Below are 20,791 nucleotides of genomic sequence, written 5' to 3'. Positions count from 1 at the left end.
ATATAATCAGTGAGCCAAAATTGGATTAGAAACCTGTCTCCCTGTTTCCAGCCTGTTGTTTTTATTAGCTTATGGGTGATGTTTGGTAGGCAGGCAAGGTGATAAATTTCCTGTACTGAATTATGAAACTTACTTCTGAAGTTACAAATGGATCACCGAATTGTGACATTTCCCCATGGATTTAATGTTTTACCCAGGTTTAATGCTTGCAAGTATGTTTTGTTCCTGGTGCTTAGCATTCTAGGTTTATCACTGTAGCTGCTTTTTTGGAATTACAGTACCTCGTCACTGTTTGCTTCTGTGGACCACCCCTCACAACCTACCCCTCTCCCCTTAAAAATACTTTTAAACATACTATATGGTATGGAAGCTATTTTCTTATAAAAAGGAAAGGCGAATTCATCTCTTTGAGAATTACAGTATTCCTTTCTATAATATGTAATCATTAGTGTCTCAGAAACTGGATAGTGATCTTAGAGGGGCTAGTGCCACTACCATTATGGGTCATAGGTCTCTTTATTTTCCTCTGGAAAGTACCTTGTGCAAGTACGTTGGGAGTTATATTCCTATAAATCTACCCTGGCAGATACATATTGACATAGATAATGGTGCTTGACAGTAACTGAGTGCATACCGTTGCCCTGTGGAGGGTCAGCACACTTCCTCTGTAAAGCTTTGTTGGCCACGTGGTCTCTCCTGCAGCCACTCAGCTCTGCCATTGTAGAGTGAAAGAGGCCGTAAGCAACGTATAAATGGGTGGGAATGTCTGTGTTACACTAAAACTTTACTTACAAACAGGCAGAGGGCCTCTTTGGCTCTGCAGGCCTTAGTTTATCAAACCCTGGTTTAGGTCTTTTTTCTAAGCACTTTATATGCATTCACCCAGTTAATCTTCACGACAAGCATTTGAAGTTAATACGGTTATTATTTTCACTTTACAGATGAGTGTATCATAGCTTAGAGCAAAGTTATAAGAAACTTGCCCAAAGTCACCCATCTGCAAAGTGGCAGTTCTGTAGTTCAAATCGAGTTCTAAATCCTAATTTTAATCACTATGCAATACTACTTTTACATAGTTTTATAACTTGCTTTCATCATGTAACATTTTCACACGTATTTCACATTTAACAATTATTATTGAGTACTCATATGTGCCTGGTACCAGTCTAAGTACTAGAAATAATGGGTGAACAGACAAAAATTTCTACCCTTATGGCTTCCATACTACTAGTACGGAAACATACTATTATAAATCAAATATAGATGTAGTAATAGAGACAGAGGATAGGGCGTGCTGGGGGCTCTGGCCATCGTAGGTTTAAATAGAACGGTTGAGGGAAAACCTGACTAAGCACAAAGACCTGAAGGAGGTGAAGGAGCGAGCTGTCGGGGTATTTGGGAGGAAGGCGGCCTCCGTGCAGAGGTAGCAGCACAGGCAAAAGTCCTAAAGCAGGAACATGCCTGTCAGGTTTGAGAAATAGTGGGCCTGGTTCAGAGTAAGTGAGGCCAAATTAGAGTCTTATAAGCCATTTTGAAGATTTTGCTTTTAATTTCCAGTGAGATGATGAACTGCTATCTAGGGTTTTGAGCAGAGAAGTGTCATCATCTGTGTTACATTTTAACAGTTGTTCTGGCTCCTGTGTTGAGAGTATATTAAAAGGGCAAAGGCTGTTGCAGGGAGCTCAGTTAGCAGATTATTGCAGTAATTGGGGCACAGATCAGGGAAGTGAGAAGTGGTCTGACTGTGTGGCAGATGTCAATGAGAGATATGTGGATGGATTTGGAAATACCGTGTGAGAGAAATAGCAGTCATAGGTGACTCTAAGATTTTGGGGTTAAATAATGAGGAGGATGGAGTCTCCATTAACTGAAAGGGGGAAGACTGAGAAGGAGCAGATTTAGGAGTGGGGAGAGCATGGTGGAGGGCAAGAGAGGGAGTTCAGTTTGGGCATATCAGGTATGAGTTGCTGTTAGACTTCTAAGCAGCAGTAATTGGTAGATAATTAGATAGGTCTGGATTTCGGGTAAGAAATCTGGGTTGAGGTTTTAAATTTAGGAGTTTTCAGTGTATAAATATTAAAAATTCAGTTATGTCAAATGTGGGGTTGGGTTAACATGAAATTCATGAACTAACAGGGAAAGCCTGTACGGTTAGCTGGCCTGGAGTTGAGGCAGCCTGGCTCCCTGAGCCAGATCCCTGTAGATCTTGGCTACGGTTAGGCACCACCTAGTGGCTGTCGTTCATTCTGGCTTAAATATCAGCGGGGGCTCTTCTGGCTCTCTGACTGGTTTGGATTTACAGGACAGTGACCTTTAGTTAGTTGTTAGTTAGCAGTTAGTTGACTAGTTGGCACTCATTTTATCAACATGATTCAGGATGATTGGGAGAAAACTGAGGTTGTGGGGATGTGTCCTCTACGTTTTCTAAGAAGGGGTTATCTACAGTTTCCCTCCCCAGCCTCACTCATGTCTTCCCTACCCAAGATCAGAACTCTAGTCCATCGCTGTATAGTACCGGGGCTGGGTAGAAGATGCAGGAACTAGTTACACGTATTTCTGAACTTCAGTTATTATGGGGCCAGAAAATTGGATGAGACCTACGAAAGAGAAAGTATAGATAGAAGAATGAAGAGTTCCAGCTGTTGAGCTCTGAGCCACTGCAGTCTAATAAATCCAGGAGACTGAATTGGAACAACTGGTGAGGTAGAGGTGTGTATCCCCACATTTCAAGGAGAGTACAGTGATCACCTTTGTCAAATGTTGCTGACAGGCCAAGTTATATGAGACTGAGACTTGACCATTGGACTGAGCGTAGAGGTTGTTGGTGACCTTGATAAGCTTCTTAATGGGGTGGGACTAGAATACGTGGCAGAGGAGGTGAATTGAAAACAGTGAATATAGACTACTTTTTGGTGAATTTTTGTAAAGGAGATCAGAGGTAGAAGGTGATAGCTTGCAGGGGAAGTGAGGACAAAGGAGGAGATTTGGAATTTCTAAGAATGCAAGAGAAATAATGGCTTGTTTTTTATAATTGATGGGGATGATCTACAAGAGAGGAGGAAGATAATGATTTTTGTTTATAAAAGTAGTATGTTCTGGAAAATACAGTTAAAGTATGAGGAAGAAGATAATTTACACTTCTGCCATCGAGATAACTGTTGTTAATATTTTTTCGTGTCACTTTTTCCCTTATTTTTTATTGTGATATAGTTTACATACCATAAACTTCACCCTGCTAAGTATACAATTCAGTGGTTTTTAGTATATTCACAGATTTGGGTACCCATGACCACTATCCAACTCCAGAACATTTGCATCACACCCAAAAGAAACCCATAACCATTATACTCCCCATTTCCTCCTTCAACCAGCCCCTGGCAACCACTAATCTACTTTCTGTTGCTATGCATTTACCTATTTTGGACATTTCATATAAATGGAATTTTGTAATATGCGGCTTTTTGTGTCTGGCTTCTTTCACTTTGCATGCTATAGCACGTGTCAGGACTTTATTCCTTTTTATGGCTAAATATGGTATATTACTTTTCACATTCCTACAAACATACGTATATATACCCTTAGTATTCTCTTTAACTCTTACAGACTGGAGTCATATTTTTTATATAGTGCCATCTTTTTCACTCTAAGTATTTTCTCATATTACATAATCTTTGAAAACATTTTGTAGTGCCTGCATGGTGTTACTACTAGACAACGTAATTTATTCAGCCTCATTTTATTGGACATTTTTATAGTTCTGTGTTTTAAGGAGTTTCATAACAACCTGAGACGAACTACCTTTTTCTAAAACCTTATTCACATATATGATTTTTATCCTTTAGTAAAAATTTCTAGAAATAGTTAGTGATCAAAGGGTGAGTATATTTTTGAAGGCTTTTGGCAGCGTCGCTAAATCGCTTTGCAGAAGGTTGGTTGCGCTGGTTTGCACCTCCATGAGCAGTATGTGAGATGCTTTTCTTATCCCGGACACTACTGGTAGCTGTCACTGGAAAAAAGTTTAATTAGATGAAAAATAGTATCTCTCTGGGTTGATTTGAGCCTGTCTTTGACGGTATTGCTACCAGTAAGAAAAATGTCTAAGAAGACATGTTTACTTGGAAGTTTCCTAAAACCACTTAAAGTTCTTCCTGACAAAGTCAAACTTATTATGGTATATTTATTTAGCAACACTGAAAAGAACACATGTATTAAAGCAAGTTTGGCTGCGTCTTTTAAAATGAAAAATTTTAATTTCTGCTTTATTAATGTCTTGGAAAGGAGTTAGTTTTGATCATTAGTATTTTTTAAAAAGTCTTTTGTTGTATTTTAGAATTAGTGATTTTCAATTACTTGCTCAGTTAAGTTTTTGTTTTATGAAATTCATATCCTTGAAATGTGACTATTACACCATCCCATAATTGCTTATTAGGGATATAGAGAGTTTTTAGAAATAACATTATAAATTAATACTACAGAAAAGTAAATACAGTACTAATTTTTAAATTTGGGTTTTTAGAGAATATAAGAACCCAAGTACAGTGGCACAGTTTTGGACAAATGAAAAGAACATTGGTTTCACTTATCTTGAAGACTTTAAAACATAAGATAAAACCTAATATGTCATTTATAAATCACAATTTATATGGTACATTCTAGAGGGTACCTCTAAGTTTTTTATTACTTAGATCTAATCTACATTTAGATTTTTTAAAGTACATAAATATTTCTAGTGGTTCATTTTTATTTTATATTAATCTTAAGGGAAAATGTATGCTTTTATTATTTAAGGTAACTACTGGGAAGAGTCTAACTTATTATAGAATCTGTTATTGTATTATTCCTATCTAGTTATGATAAATAAGACAATAATATTTCATTTTATTGAGCTAACAGCAGATTCAACCATCCTTATCTGTCAAAAGGTATATAAAAAAATCAGCTATTGTACAGTTCGGTTGTCAAGCTATATTTCAAGATAAATTACTATGTAGGTAGGTGGGTAGATGGGTTTATTTATATTTATATCTATATTTATATATATAGTATATATGATAACTCAAGTCACTAATCACTGCCCCAAATGGAGAACTGAAGGAATAGTCTTACAGATATAGGAGGGGATATGTATTTTTTTCATGAAGCATTTTGTAATTGTTGCATCCGTGGTGAAAGATAAAATGTAGTATTTTGCCCTGTAATTATTGTTTTAATTTTTTTCAACCCCTGTGAACAGTAACATATCTTATATCATATCTTGTCTGTGCATTGGTCAGCCTCTTGATTTTTTTGTTTGTTTCTGATTACTCTAGGTTTTTGTGGATTTGTAAAGCAATTATATTAGTTTTTTTTAAAGATTTTTAGTTTTGCAAGGCAAAATAATGATAGCTACCATACATTGTGCTAAGCAACGTTATGTTATTAACTCAATATTAAGTTATTCCATGGTACTGAGATTGATATCACATTTTACAGATGAGGAAACAGAGGCTTAGAAAGGTAACCCAAGGTTACCTAGTTAGTAAGTTAGGGACAGAACTCGCACAGAAATCCAGGTTCATTTTAAGTATAATCCTTCGTTGCTTCTTATTTTATTGTTAATAATCTATAGAACTTTTTCTGAAGCCAGTTGAAGATTTGGAAATTGAGTTCATTCCGTTAGTAGAATGCTTTCTTTGTACCGCAGTGAAGTAAAACCAGCCCTTTGGAATAACTGGTCAACTGTTATTCAGTAAGCTACTTGAGAAATTGTTTATACTTTTATGGTACACTGTGAATTCTTTCCATTGTTAAACAGTAGAAAAACAGATCGTAGATTTGTGTTAACATTTCCAAATATATGTTTGAAACAGATTTGGCAACTGATCGGAAGCTCTTCCGTTTGGTCTCCAATGATTCCTTCATCTCCATTCAGCCGTCCTTATCCTCATGTGGACAGGACTTACCAAGAGACTTCAGTGACAAAGTGAGCCTGCCAAGTCACAGCCACCACCACCACATCGAGCAGTCTCTGTCCAGTGCCTGTGACACAGAAGTAGCATCTCTTGTCCCTTTACATTCACACTCTTACAGGAAAGATCACCGGCCGCGAGGTGTACCACGGACTTCTAGCTCCGCTGTGGCTTTTCCAGATACTTCACTGAATGACTTCCCTCTGTATCAGCAAAGACGTGGGTTAGATCCTGTTAGTGAGTTAGAATCTTCCAAGCCTCATTCTGGATCCAAAGAATCCTTGGTGGAAAATTCTTGTTTATCTGGGGAATTTCAGCTTGTTGGTGAGCTGAAGAACGGTAATTCTCAGCCACCTACCAAAAGTGGGAAGAGCAAACCCTTGAAAGCAGACAAAAGCATGGACAGCTTGCGGAGTCTGAGCACGCGCAGTAGTGGCTCGACAGAGAGCTACTGCAGTGGTACGGACCGGGACACTCACAGCACCGTCAGCAGCTACAAGAGCGAGCAGACCAGCTCCACTCACATAGAGAGCATCTTGTCAGAGCACGAGGAGTCTCTCCAAGTGGGAAAGAACACTGGTCAGAAGAAAGAGTGCTGCGCTGAGCCAGAGGACAAGAGTAGCTGTGCGAGCGACAAAAGGACTAGCAGTGAAAAAACTGCCTTGGAAGTGAGTACGAATAGTGGGGTTCAAGAAGCCAGGCATTCTAATAGCTCTGATGATACGCACAATCAGAAAGGTCTCAGCACCTCTGCATCTGAAGAAGCCAATAAAAACCCCCATGCAAATGAATTCACTTCACAGGGGGACACACCACTTGGGAAAACTGCTGAAAACAAAGAGGAGGAGAGTGATAAGCCAGCTGTTTCAGTGGATTCAAAAGTTGGTAAAGATGTTGGTGGAAAGCAAAAGGAAGGGGATGTACGACCTAAATCCTCTAGCTTAATCCACCGGACAGCCTCTGGCCATAAGTCAGGCAGGAGACGGACAGGAAAAAAACGGGCTAGCAGTTTTGATTCAAGTCGGCATAGGGACTATGTGTCCTTTCGAGGTATTTCTGCTACCAAGCCACATAGTGCTATATTCTGTCACGATGAGGACTCCAGTGACCAAAGTGACTTGAGCCGAGCGTCAAGCGTTCAGTCTGCTCACCAGTTCGGCAGTGACAGCTCTTCTAGCACCACTTCTCATTCATGTCAGTCTCCCGAGGGCAGATACAGCGCCCTAAAGACCAAACACGCCCCTAAGGAGAGGGGCACCGACCCTGAGCACGCACACAAAGCCCATCTGGGCCCTGAAGGAACTGGCAAAAAGCGGACAGCGCGGCGGACTTCCAGCACAAATAGTGCCAAGACTCGGGCCCGAGTGTTGAGCCTGGACAGCGGCACAGTAGCGTGTTTGAATGACTCCACTAGGCTCATGGCACCCGAAAGCATAGAACCCTTAACCACTTCAAAATCAGACCTCGAGGCCAAAGAGGGAGAGGTGCTAGATGAGCTATCTTTATTGGGACGGGCTTCCCAGTTAGAGACAGTCACTCGATCTAGGAATAGCTTGCCAAGCCAGGTTGCATTTCCTGAAGGCGAAGAGCAAGACGCAGTCAGTGGAGGTAAGTAAATTGCAGGAAGAGATTTACCCAGGAGTCACTGTAATTTTTGGTGCTATTGATTGGAGTGCCAATTTAGAGTGTATTTTGTGTTAATAGCCCCTCTTGCACTGTGTTGTTAAAATAAACTTTCTTTCCATGAAGAGGGAGATGATTATCTTAAAAAAGATTTTGGTGTGAACACCAAGAAAATGTTTTTTCGTTGTATTATTTGAGTATGTCAGTTTGTTCTTGAGGGCATTCACCTTTTCTAAGCCGTTTGCCACCTGTTAATGTTTTACCAGGAGTAACAAAAAATTGGTCCCCTTCCTCCTTTGTACAGCCATAGCAACAACAAAATGTAGAATTTTATTAGGGCGCCAAACCATTTTTAGTTCTCTCTTATACGATGTGTGCTACTGAACTTTCAGAATTAGGTCGCTCAACCTGTTATATAAGATTTGTCCAAATATTACTTTAGCTCTGACTGTGTACTTTGAAAACTTGTGGCTCTTTTTTTGTCTGTCTCTTTGGTTTTATTTCTTGCTTACTCAAGTTTTAGGCATTAAAAACATTTTATTTTTTTTCTGTAACTTCACATTAAATTTATTAATCAGCGTTTATAGTTTATATTGACATTTATTGTCCATTAGTGGATATATGGTGCTCCCTATGATAACAGTGATGCTGTTTTGATTAAAGTAATAGCTTATTTATTTCAGGTTTATGAGGAATTGTGCAAAATTTGATAGGTGATTTTATATTGTCAGTGTGTATTGGCCATTTTGTTTATTTCAGAGTTGTTTCTTGGTATTTCCTTCTGCCCAGAATAGTTTGCTTACTCTGTTTGGTTATTATGGAGTCTCATTCTTGACTAGAATCAGAAGAATGAAGTCCTGTGTTGCTAGTTAGCACGTGGCTTTTTTATCCTCCACCTCATATCCTTTAATAAAGCTTATATCTTTAGTTTTAAAGTTTATAGTCTGTTGGTGTAGTAATGTTCAGTCTTTTATGAAAAGTTAAGCTGAGTTTTTTGTTTGCACAAACATTCTAAAACAAGGAACAAGCTTTTTCTCTCCAAGAGTTCTAATTTCACCCACAGTGTTTTAAAAGTCCATAATGTGGTAAACATTCTCTTCTTTTGGTATAGTTTCTAACAAAGATTAATTTCTAATGGGAATGTAAAAAAAAGATCTTTAGTACCTAAGGAGGAAACTAGTCTGTCAGACTTAAATATTGAGAACTAATTATATCTGAAGTTATAATCATTTGGTGACAATATAGTAATTAAATTCCCTCAAGTCTTTGATGTGGGTATCATTCTGTTTTTTATAAAAGGTCTGAAATGCTTTTAGTGATTTCTCACACAAATCATATCAGATATGTTCACAATATGCAAGAAACCATTGGGTTTTAAATTATAGCTTAATTTTTATTAAAGTTGTCATTAAAATAAATTTTAAGAGTGAATATGCAACGATAGAAAAATATTGCTGTTCTAAATATTGTTGAAATGTAAATACTAAAATATGTGTAAGAGCTATAGTAAATCTTATGTCTTTGTCTTTAAAATGCCATTACCTTTTCATAGGGACGTGGGGCGTTCTGTTTTTTAGGAAAAGTTATATGAAGGTCTTATTTGCTTCTCAGTGCTGATCTTTGACTAAGATGAGCCCTCATTTTTCGAGATTCCAGCTTTTGTTTGTGTTCTTATTTTTTTAAAATAAAACAAATCATCGACTGTTAATAAGAAACAAATAATGAACTAAAAATTTCCACGCACTTTAGTGGAATAAATGTAATCATCTATGGGCTGTTAAAAAACATTTTTTGCCAAAGGAAGGCATTGTTGGGGCTATTTTTCTTTGAGCTTCAGTGTGTTTTAGAATAAAAATAAGATCAAAACTAAACTGCTTAAACGTATTGGATTTATATTTAGTTGGTTTTCATGACATTTTATTAGGGTCTTGTTTTGGCTTTTTGGATGATTGGTGGTAGTGGGAGGGGATATATTTTGGTTTTCATTATTTAAAAATTATATAGACTCCCAAGTACTTTGTAAAATTTATTAGATTGTTACTTCTTTTTGATAATTAGGAGAAATTTTTCTTGGCTGTCTATTCTGCTTTACATACGCTACTCCTGAAATGTGTCAGCACAACAGAGGATACTGCTTGACCATTCACATGGCTATACATAAACCATAAGTAGATTTTATCCTAATGAATTTGGATGTGTTAATGAGCTCTCTGATGATTTCTTTTTGTCTTATCTTTAAGCTGAATGGGCGTTGGTCCTGTGGAAGGATGGAACTATGGAACTAAGGAAGTGTACTTTAAAGTAGTAAAATAAAATATTCTAAAGTAGCAGGTACCTAATACAGTGACATGGAGTCATACATCCTTGTTAGTATATGGGCTCATTGTAGTCGTGACTCTGGGAAAGCTGCTTGCCTTCTTAAGCCTTGGCTTCCTCATCTTAAAATGGAGATGATAGTAGTTTCTATCCCATAGGGGTTTGTTTTTTGTTTTTAATAGATCTTTATTGGAGTACAATTGCTTCGCGATACCGTGTTAGTTTCTGTTGCGCAACAAAGCGAATCAGCCACATGCATACACATGTCCCCATGTCCCCTCCCTCTTGAGCCTCCCTCCCACCCTCCCTATCCCACCCATCTAGGTGGTCGCAAAGCACCGAGCCAATCTCCCTGTGCTATGCTGCTGCTTCCCACTAGCTATCTGTTTTACATTAGGTAGTGTATGTATGTCGATGCTACTCTCACTTCGCCCCAGCTTCGCCCATCCTATAGGGTTTTTATGAGGACTAAAGGAGTTAATAGATGTAAAATGCTTACAACAGTGCCTGGCACGTAGTAACAGCTTAATAGTGCTGATGTTTCTATTTCACAGGCCAGTCTGTTACGCTACTCATATGTATCCTGTCCTTAAAGTTCAAGAAAATGATTAGATACAGAAATACATTAAAGATACTCTCATTGTGCCATTGTGAAACTCAATAATAGTAAAAATAAATAATCTGAATTCCTAATTTCTTACATAATACCAAAAAGAAAAGTATTTTTATTAACATCTAATCTAGTAATATGGATTTTAATCTTACCTTGGCAGCAATATGTCATATAACTTTTCTTTTGATACTGAGTCACATAGCAAATGATTGTTTTCATAGGACGTCTCACCATTGATCTGGTACTTTGGTTAAAATTGGATTTCATCAATAATGTTCTGTGATTGCTTAGGCTGAAAAATTTTATATTCAGGCTAAGACATTTTCTATTGATGATCTCTTGCTTTTGCATTTAATTTTTCTTTTATAATTATAAAGCATATCTTTAATAACTTATGACTAGTATTTTAGGAATAAAAAGTACAGACAAGTTATATATGATAGAAAATTATCCTGTTTTCTTTTGGGTAACTTAAACTTATATATTGCCTGATTCAACAGACTGTAAAGAGCAACCAGAATAGGAAGGTTTATATTCATTCTGTTATTCTTTGTATTTTTTTCTGAATTTCTGAACCTCTGTTTGAGAAAATTATTTTAAATGTAATACTTGGGTCACTATTTTATAAGCATGAAATAGGATCCTATTATAATATTTTTGTGTTGGGAACCAAAGATAATAGTCTTTTTTTAAGGGAATATCACTTTATTTAAAGAAAAGCCAAATCTTCTTGATAAATAGTTTATGAGGGTTTGTACTGTACATGTAAATTTGATCCCAAATATCATTGAAAAAAAAAAGACAAAGACCACTGAACAGACAAGAATATGTGGATTAAAGCTGTTTTATTTTACTGAATAGAGGGACTCTAAATTCTAAGAAACTTAATTTTCTGCTTTCCCAGTCAACATAGTAAGTGAGAAGAAGAAAATTAGTAGAAAGGGAGGGGTGCTTGTAGAGGCTAAAAATAATGACAGCAGAAGAAATGCACTGCTAATTCTACAGAAGCTGGAATAACCATACACACCAGTGCCAAAAACAGAATGGTGGGGAGTCATTAAATCCAGGGCAAACTATCTTAATTTGTTCAAGGACATCATAGTATCATAACTTAATGCTATATTACAGTATAACGCACTAATAAATGTATGTGACTAAGGAAAGATTGTATTATATTTAGTCTATATTGAGAAGAAAGCTTAGACATATAAAACCACATAGAAGAATGCTCATTAGATGTAGTAAGCAGGTTTGTATGCTTCAGTTACTTGAAAAAATTATCTTCTCTTAAAGCAGTGTCAAGAAAAGAGATATTTTATTGATGAGGCAAATAAGGGTTTGTATATCAAATTCCCAAAACCAGCCCATTCTTTCTAGCAGCAGTAAAGTTCTGTATAAGGATTCAAACAGTTACATTTTAATACCACCTCTAATTACTAACTGGATAGTCTGGCAAGCCATTAAACCTGTGTCTCAATTTCCTCAATTGTGAAACAGTAATAATAACTGTTTAAGCATGTCTCACAGTTAATGATCAGACTCTAACAAGCTTCCATGTGTCAAGTGCTTTTTAGATTTATTATGAAAACGAAGACACTGATGCCATTTGTAAGGAAGTTTTCCTTTTCAAATATGTCACTTCAAATATATATTCTTCACTAATGATCCCTTATTTTGTGAATCTCCTGAAAATATATTCAAAATTGTTTCCGAGTGCAGTTTTCCAGGAGAGAGGGTCTATCAGACCATTCACAAAGGATTCAAAAAGATTAGGAACCACCTATGAAAGTAAGTAATCCTGAAACTATATATCTTTTAGGAACTGTTCCTCAATGACTCCAGAGTATCATTTAACTTTGTCTACCCACCTGTATTTGTGTGACTGCCTGGGACTATGGAGAGTATCAATAAAGATATGCAAATTCTCTGACTCAAGATACAGCTAATAATTTTGTTGTTGTTTGCTACTGTTTGTTGGTTTACGTGTCAAATAGAGTAGACCTTTAAAATGTTTTCATAGACGGAAATTATTTTAATTGAATGAATGCTTAGAAGCTCTGCAGCAGATTCTTATGATGCTTGTAAGCGTTTGTTTCTATATTAGAACAAAATCTTTGCATGCTGATGTTAGCCTCATTCTTCACGGACATGGAAAGTAAGAAAGGGAAAAGATGTTTAGAGAAAATGGATTTCATGCCTAGACTAAAATATTTCCTTTAAAATATTTTTTGCAAAATCATTTGAATGTTCATTTCTTCATATAGTAACTTAATTCTTAAGTAAAATAATTTTTACCTTGAAGAATATTTCAGTGTATTTCGGAATGTTTATATTTTAATTTTCTGAAATGTGTATGTATTTGTTTTATACTTTCATCTTTTTTCCTTAAAGTGTTGGCTTAAACAGCTTGCTTCTGTGGTACCAAAACACACATTTTTATTTTCATGATCTTCCCAAATTTACTCCTTTTTTCCTACAATAGGCACTGCCCTCTGAAAACAACACCTTTCTTGAGCAGTGTCTTCTGTCTAAATTTTTATCAATTCATGTACAAGCCATTGAGCTATCACAAGAGGCCAGCCATAGCAACATGTAACAACTAGAAAGCAGCTTATTACATATGAATCCTTTCACTAAGCAGTCAGCTGTATGATTCTCATCATTTTTAAGCGGCATCTTTTTCTATATGTATTTTTGCTCATAACTTTCCAACTTTTGAGATACAATTGAACAATCCTCACCTCCTGCCTCACCACATTGTGTTCTTTTGTGCCATCCCAGTCATCCTGAAAGTATATTAGTGCCTTTAATGCTTTCCCTGTTTTTTAACAGACTAAAACAAACTGGAAGTCTATTGTTTTAATACCCCCATATTAAAAAAAAAATAGTGCATTAAAATAATTCACTATAGAATGTGTAGAATTTTCCTTAACTCGTTGAGATAAATGGGAAGTAACGCCTTAGGCGGGAGGTGTGTATTTTGTTTTCTCTGTGGTCTTTAGGAATAGATCAGACCACAGCTGTCTAAAATATCTTTGGATATCTGTGCCTTGTGCATGAGAATGTTTAAACTTAATTGAATGATTGTATCACTACTCCAGAAATAGAGGTAAATTATCTGAAGTCATCTCTTAAACTTATGATCGTAATTCAGTCTCTTGAAGTCTTTTTGACACAAAGAAATAATTAGAAAGTCAAGACTCTTATAATTTTTTTAAAGATGTTAAAAAATTCACATTTGTCTAAATATATGTCCTTGAAAGGGCTTCATATCTGTCTTGCCATTCATGGTTTTTGAATCACTTGAATGTTTGTGTTTTTTTTCTCCTTTACCGACACATGCATAAAATTTAGTTGTACCTAGAGTGCTAAATTTTTACTGTTTGCATTTTATACTCATTATTATACTAGTTAATTTTATTCTTTGCCAGGGGATACTGAGTTTTAAGCAATATCAACTTCAAAACCAGGTTTTAAAGTGTTTTCTCTCTCCTCTCTGGTTCCCTAGTTAAAAGATTTTGTTGTTGTTGTTTTCTTTCTCTTATAAAGTTAAAGGATTCAAAAAGAGTTTTTTGTAGTTGGATTGTGGAAGTGAATTTTCATCAAGTAAGGCTATAACTTATGTGACTGAGCATGCTTACAGCAAATTATCTTTAAGCTTTAGACACTTTTCCCCCCTCGGCTCTAATAGAACTGGACCCCCACTGGAACCTGTTCCAAATGGAAATGTTCTATATAAGTAGCACCTTCCCGGGGGGGCATGGTTTAATCTTATTTGTGTGACCATAAATAATAGCACAGTGTTTTCAGCTGAATGTGTGATCCTAGCTACTGTTAAACGGGTGGCTCTAGTAAACATTGAATATTCTTTTATCATTGGTTATTTATACCCTGAATATTACAGAGGATAACATGGGCAGTAATCAGAACTCCATTTTAATATGTTGTTCTATGGACGTCTAAACTTTTGATATGTTTCTAAAACTATTTTCTTAAGAAAATAATGTTAATAGTTATTTTGCAGATAACAAAATGTAAGTGGTATGTTACTAGCAAAAAAAAAAAAAAAAAGTGCCTTCTGGAGAAGCCAAAGAACATTTTGACTACAAATGGACACTGTAGTTTTGTTTTTTTGTCCCAATACTATGGAATAACTAGCTTTTATTTTAAATTAACCCCATTAAGTCCTCAGTAGAAGGAAGCTAGTAAAGAAAGCTGTTTCCTATGTCCCTTCTTCCTCTTCTCAGTATTCCTTCTGAATAATTTTAGTACATTTTATGGATTAAATTATCCTCTATAAATTCTATCTGGGTAAATTTACTCTGTTATTTTGGTTGAAACAACATATCTAAAACTAGAAAGAATGTTTGAAAGTTTTTAAGAGAAGTGAATTGACCTGTAAATTGAGCAATAGTTTATTACAACAAAAGAATAGAAATCTTCAATATAATTTCAAAAATAAGTCTTGAACTGAGGTTTAAAATAGTGACTTAAAATTTCATAACCCAAATTAACCTTACTGACGTCTGAGAACCATTAATAGGTATACGAGTCATTCATCTAACTTCTCATTTCTTCTTTCAAGTGGCTTGTTTGCTTTGTTTTATCCTTCATCCAATGACTGCCATGCCAATATTATGTTTTCTTCTTAGTGACAGTGCTGGTTACTGTTTCCTTTGTTGAGGTCTTGGTTGTCAGGAATAGGCAAAGCACACAATATGCTCTGTAGGTTACAGTGACAAACAGGCATCCTTGACTCTAAATCAGCACCGTACGATACAGTTTTCTGTGGTGATGGAAGTGTCTGTATCTGGCCACATGCAACTGTTGAGCGCTTGAAATATGGGTCATGAATCTGGTAAACTGAACTTTTAATTTTCATTAATTTAAGTTTAAATAGCCATATATGGCTAGTGGGTACCATGTTGGACAGCACAGTTCTAAATAATCATTTAATCAGCATTATTTGTTCTCACAGGTCATATATAATTTTTGTATACATGAGCTTTTACATCACAAGTAACAGCCTTTTCACATTAAAGCAATTTTCAGTATATCACAATAAAACTGGTGAAAGAAAAGAAAAGAAGTATTAGCTCCGGGAGTCAAGTTTGGTTTGGATTCAAAGCCCCAAAGCCTAATTCTGATTTAGTTGTCTAACTTTAGAATGTCACTGGAGTGCATGAGCAGAAAAAGAAAGAAGGAATGTAAATTGTTGACCCGTTATTTGTGACTTACACTTCTTACCGGCAGAAGCTTGCCAAGTGGGTGAAATAATCCTGTGCTTGTCATCCCTTTAATAAAAGAAAACATTGCCTAAAGATAGAGAAGTCCATGTCTTCTGGAGGTAATCCATATATTCCTAATTACACAAAGAAGGTTCACTGGGGCAGCCTGGGGAAGGGATACAGGTGTAAACATTTGGAAGAATACTTTATTAAAATCAACATTTAAATTGATGGAAATGGCTGTTGCTAAGCAGAATAATGACGAGAATTAGTAACGCCTTCAGAACGTCAAGAACACTTGTCAGAGAACTGAAGTCAAAATACAACATTGTTGATTTTGTAATCCATTTCATACTTGCTGAAAAGAAAGAAATTTTCATTTGTTGTAAAAAAAAGTGTCCTCTGGACTAAGTTGTTTTGTCTTTATTCATATTTAGTATCAAAATACCCTTTCGCAAAATCAAAATGATTCTTAAAATATTTAGATCACTACAGGAAACAATTGTTTTAGATTCAAATGGATAAACATCATTTTGCGTTCTGTTTTAGAAACCCAAATCAGTCACGGTTTTATAAAATTTTATGTAATTCTATTAAGCCATAGTTTCGATTTTCTCATTGTTATATATTTGGTTTTCGTTTGTACTTTCTTGCTTTTGGATTAAGCTATGGGTTTCTAATTTTTTTGGTGCTATTTTGCTGACATTTGCTTCCTAGTGTTGAGGGGACCAGTGTGAGGGCACGGAGTTGAATAAAGTTTGATGGTAGCCAACTACTCTACAGTTAACATATACACACGCTACCTTGAATCGAGCATTTAAACAGCTAGTTGTGCAGTGTAGCAGGGCAGCAGCTGCATTTAATGCTGCCAGAACTATGGCACAGGGTAGTGTGAGACAAACTTACTGCCTGACTCCTCGCCATCACAGGCACTATCGCTGTTGCTTTTACTGTCTTCATGAAAGGAAGAAATTAATGCCCCTTTACCATTGGTTGGAACTGACACATAACAGTACTTTTAAGGCGGACTTCAAGGGCTAGTAGAGGAATATGGGACTAAATAAGACTTTTAGAAAAAGATTTAAAACAACAGAGATCTTAAAATAGAAAATTGAGGTTGAAGAGAAGCCGGTGAGGCCAGATAACATCAGAAACATTATTTTTAAAGAAACAGTTATCTTTAATCAAAAGGATTGTGTGTAGTCCCTGACTTCCCACCCTCAAAGTAGAGGGAACTTGACTAACTGAGCCAAAAGGTTTTCATAGGTTCACTGTTAATCTGTCGTATCTGGGGAGGACAGGCTCAGCTGCTGTTTACGCCTCTGACCTAGGCTCCTGTTTGACCTAAGTCTGTCTTAATGCAGCAGCACAGGCCAGCGAGGAGGCAGTGTCATTTCGCCGTGAACGCAGCACATTTAGGCGCCAGGCAGTACGGCGCCGGCACAATGCAGGGAGTAACCCTACCCCTCCTACATTGCTCATCGGATCACCCCTAAGGTATGGTATTTTAAAATTCCACCAAGCTTAGCATGCATGTAACAGACCTCTAACTTGTTCTGTCAGCCTCAAGAAAGCATTTATTAAATAGCTTTGTTTTTCTTTTTTCTTCCAGTTTCTCTCCTGTACCGTACGCTTCTTTAGGCTTTCTCTGCATGTGACTGAGCTTATTGAATTATGCATGTCGTATATTGCATTATTTAAACAAAATGATCAGATTGGTTTAGCCAATTTTAAATCACAAAAATTATTTTAGGGCAGTTATAAAAATGTAAATAGAGGCCTTAAGTCAGCTTTTCATTTTTTTCCCTACACCAAATTAGTAATATTAATGCAGTATCTTTCCCGAACACCTTGAACAGTGTTCAGTATGAACAAATATGGACTGAGTGGTGAGCTTGTTGACGTCAGCCTGATAAACCAGTTTGATTATTTTATTTCACTAAAATATAATATATTTTATTTTGCATTGCTTGAAAATTAAACACCAGGACCTAGTAAATGACACGGAACTAGAATATTTAATTTTTGGTAACTTATGGTCAATTGGAGATACATATATATATACAGATGTATATATTTGTATGTACATTTATGGTGAATTTCTCAACCTCTATAGTATGCTGAACAAAAAAAAATTATTTTTCCAATATTTCTAATTAGGAAAGCATCTATTTATAATCTTGGGAGTAATTTTTAATTGAAATTCTTAAGCTTTTTTATTCTCAATTATGTCAAATCTAATGAGCCTATGGCTTGAATTAGAAATATAAAAAAACCTATTCAAAAGACTTATGCTTTATTTAAAGAATACAAATATGGACGAAAATATATGTGCTTGCTTAAGCAGTGCGTATGTTATTATACCGTATGCTTTTATTAATCTCTTGTGTCCAAAAGCATCATTACCCAAATTATTTTACTACATTTTGAAATTCAAAAGGAAGAAAATTTGGTGAAATAACTGCTGTTGAATGCATGGTAGGTTTGAAGAGATAAATCCCTTCCCTTGTTAAAATCTTGTTCATGAAAGTAGCAAAATCCTTATATCTTTAAATCACTGCTTTATTTTATATTCCCCTTGGGATTTAAGACTTGATTGTTTTTCTGAGTTTTACATTACAATCAGGAACTTCATCTTTCATAGATCATGTTCCTAATTAATCCTGCAGTAATACATAATTTATAATGCAGTGTGGATTAGTTATACCAATATTTAAAATATAAAAATGGGAAAGCAACCATTGAAAAGAAACATTTGGTCTAGAAATCTTTTTCTGAGTGCCTTTACTTTTTGTGAGCCCTCCTCTTCTATTTCCTTTGCTCCCTGAGGTAACTTTTTTTTGCTGATGGATTTGGGCTGTAGTCCCAACCTGCAGAAAGTGTTCACCATTTCATTTTACTTTTCCTATTTTGTGTTTTCTAACCTCTTCTTTTTTTCCCCTTGAATTATACTTGCCATAGACATATTCTTTGCTTACCTTCTCACTCCGTGTTGATATTTCTTAATCTTTTTTAACCTTTTTAGTCTTTAAAAATCCTTTCATTCTTTGGATCTCACTCACTAAACAAATGTAGACAAATTTGGTTTTTTTCTCTGCCTGGTGGAATATTAAAGAACTGTTCTAACTCCAGCCAACCACATAGGATTTCTCCATGTTTTTCTGAGGTTTTAAATACATCACCATTCAAATGAGGATATGCTGTGAGCCCTTTATTTGTAAAGGGCTGACATTAGGATTTTTGGAAAGTAGTCTTCCAATAATCAGTCAGCATGTAGATTTTGTTAAGGTTCCATGATATTTCCAGTACAAAGATTGCATGTATCTTAAAGAGGCTGACTTCATTATGAATGAAATAAGATAAAATTTAGCTGTGAGGAATTAGGAGAAACACCAATTGAATAAAACCATCTTCTTAAATTGCAGAAATATTCAGGTAAAGTAATAGTGGTATTCTCAATGTGAGTTACATAATAATCTCATATTTAAATAAATATGGGATAGCATGGTTATGCAAAACTTGAAAAACTTGTCAAAAAGAAATGGAATAGGTATGATAACACTTTAATTATAATTACTCTATAAATATCAGTAAAATCTACTAACTTATTTTAAAGTTTAATGAATAGTGTAAGTAATCGACAGTCTAAAAAGCAACTTGGTAAAGTATATGTCTCCAAAGATTGGGGGTGAATCATCAATTTCCTCACAAAGAGAATTTGCATGTATTTTTTATGCTTGTTAGAATATCCTATTTCAGAATTACTTTTTAAAGTTTTTTTGTTCATTAACTTAACCTTGTAGGCCCTTATTAATTCTTCCCAGTTACTAGAGATAAAGACAAAAATGAATATTTAAAAATTCTATGATAATATTAAGAGTTAGTTCTATATTTATCAGCCTAAATGTGGTATCTTTTAGAACTCTAGTTAATGGACTGGAATGAAAATAAATCATCAGTGCATTTGGGGGAAGGGAAAGAAGCTTTACTGTATTCTTAAATTTATTTATTTATTTTTATTTTTTATTTTTTGCGGTACGCAGGCCTCTCACTGTTGTGGCCTCTCTCGTTGCGGAGCACAGGCTCCGGACACGCAGGCCCAGCGGCCATGGCTCACGGGCCCAGCTGCTCCGCGGCATGTGGGATCTTCCCGGACCGGGGCACAAACCCATGTCCCCTGCATTGGCAGGAGGACTCTCAACCACTGCGCCACCAGGGAAGCCCTTAAATTTATTTTTTTGAATATAAGATTGAAAGACTTGTAATCAAATAAGGTCATAGTAATAACTGAGTCCATAATTGGAAATTCATATCATTTTGTGGTACACAGGAAGGAATCCACCAGATATTTGTTGCTTGTGTACTGTGTTCAAGATACTCTTCTGAGTGTTCTCTGGAATCTGGAGATTCATAGCAATAATGTGATCATACTCTTAGAGCTTATTGTTTAGTTGGGGAGATACATACAAAGATAACAGTGTAAGGCAGAATGTGTCAAATATTAAGTAAGTGGTACAGAGGAAGGAAAGACCAAGACCAACTATATTTTTTTATCATTTAAATTAGAAGAGTTAATTAATTAGTAAGACTGCGTGTCAGTGATGCTACTGATAATTAATGGTTTAGAAACCTAAATTTCTACCTTTTGCTGTGTTGTGAAATAGTTGCTACCTTTTCTGAAACTGATAGTTTTGATATATAATTGGTATTGTAAAAAAGATTAATTTTTGTCAATTATTAGTTAGCTTAAGGTGAAGTACCACCTCCAGGAATAGTTTTCCTAGCAATTTGTGCAAAAATAATACGCTTTTTTCTTGTTGAACGATTCTTGAAAACAGGAATACAAGGGACATAAATACTTTTTGTCTAGCTTTTGATGTTCAGAAACTGGACATTTACAACTGCATAGATTTTGGCTAATTTTCTTTGTTTCTTTATTCTGGAGTTGATTTTCATGCATTGCCTAATATTTTGAAAACCTTTTATATATTGATATGTTGAAGATTAGTGTATTCTCAATACGTTCACATTAGAATACATCTAACTGCCGTATAGCACCTTTG

General features: G+C 35.7%; 1 protein-coding gene across 2 annotated transcripts in view; it reads left to right on the top strand.

The window, feature by feature from the left end:
* The window catches only part of PCNX1 (pecanex 1), a 167,401-nt gene that overhangs the window by 51,183 nt on the left and 95,427 nt on the right, over nt 1–20,791 (top strand). The window contains exons 6-7 of one of the 2 annotated variants that reach the window (XM_065872991.1): nt 5,850–7,556; nt 17,093–17,225. In XM_065872991.1, coding sequence (XP_065729063.1) covers nt 5,850–7,556; nt 17,093–17,225 — 1,840 coding nt within the window. The remainder of the gene's footprint in view (nt 1–5,849; nt 7,557–17,092; nt 17,226–20,791) is intronic. The other variant, XM_065872992.1, reaches the window with a different exon arrangement.

Source organism: Phocoena phocoena, chromosome 2 (genome assembly GCF_963924675.1).
Source record: "Phocoena phocoena chromosome 2, mPhoPho1.1, whole genome shotgun sequence".
NCBI classification, from domain to species: Eukaryota; Metazoa; Chordata; class Mammalia; order Artiodactyla; family Phocoenidae; genus Phocoena; species Phocoena phocoena.
The sequence above is the reverse complement of the archived record's forward strand: the minus strand, read 5'-3'. Positions and strand labels throughout refer to the sequence as shown.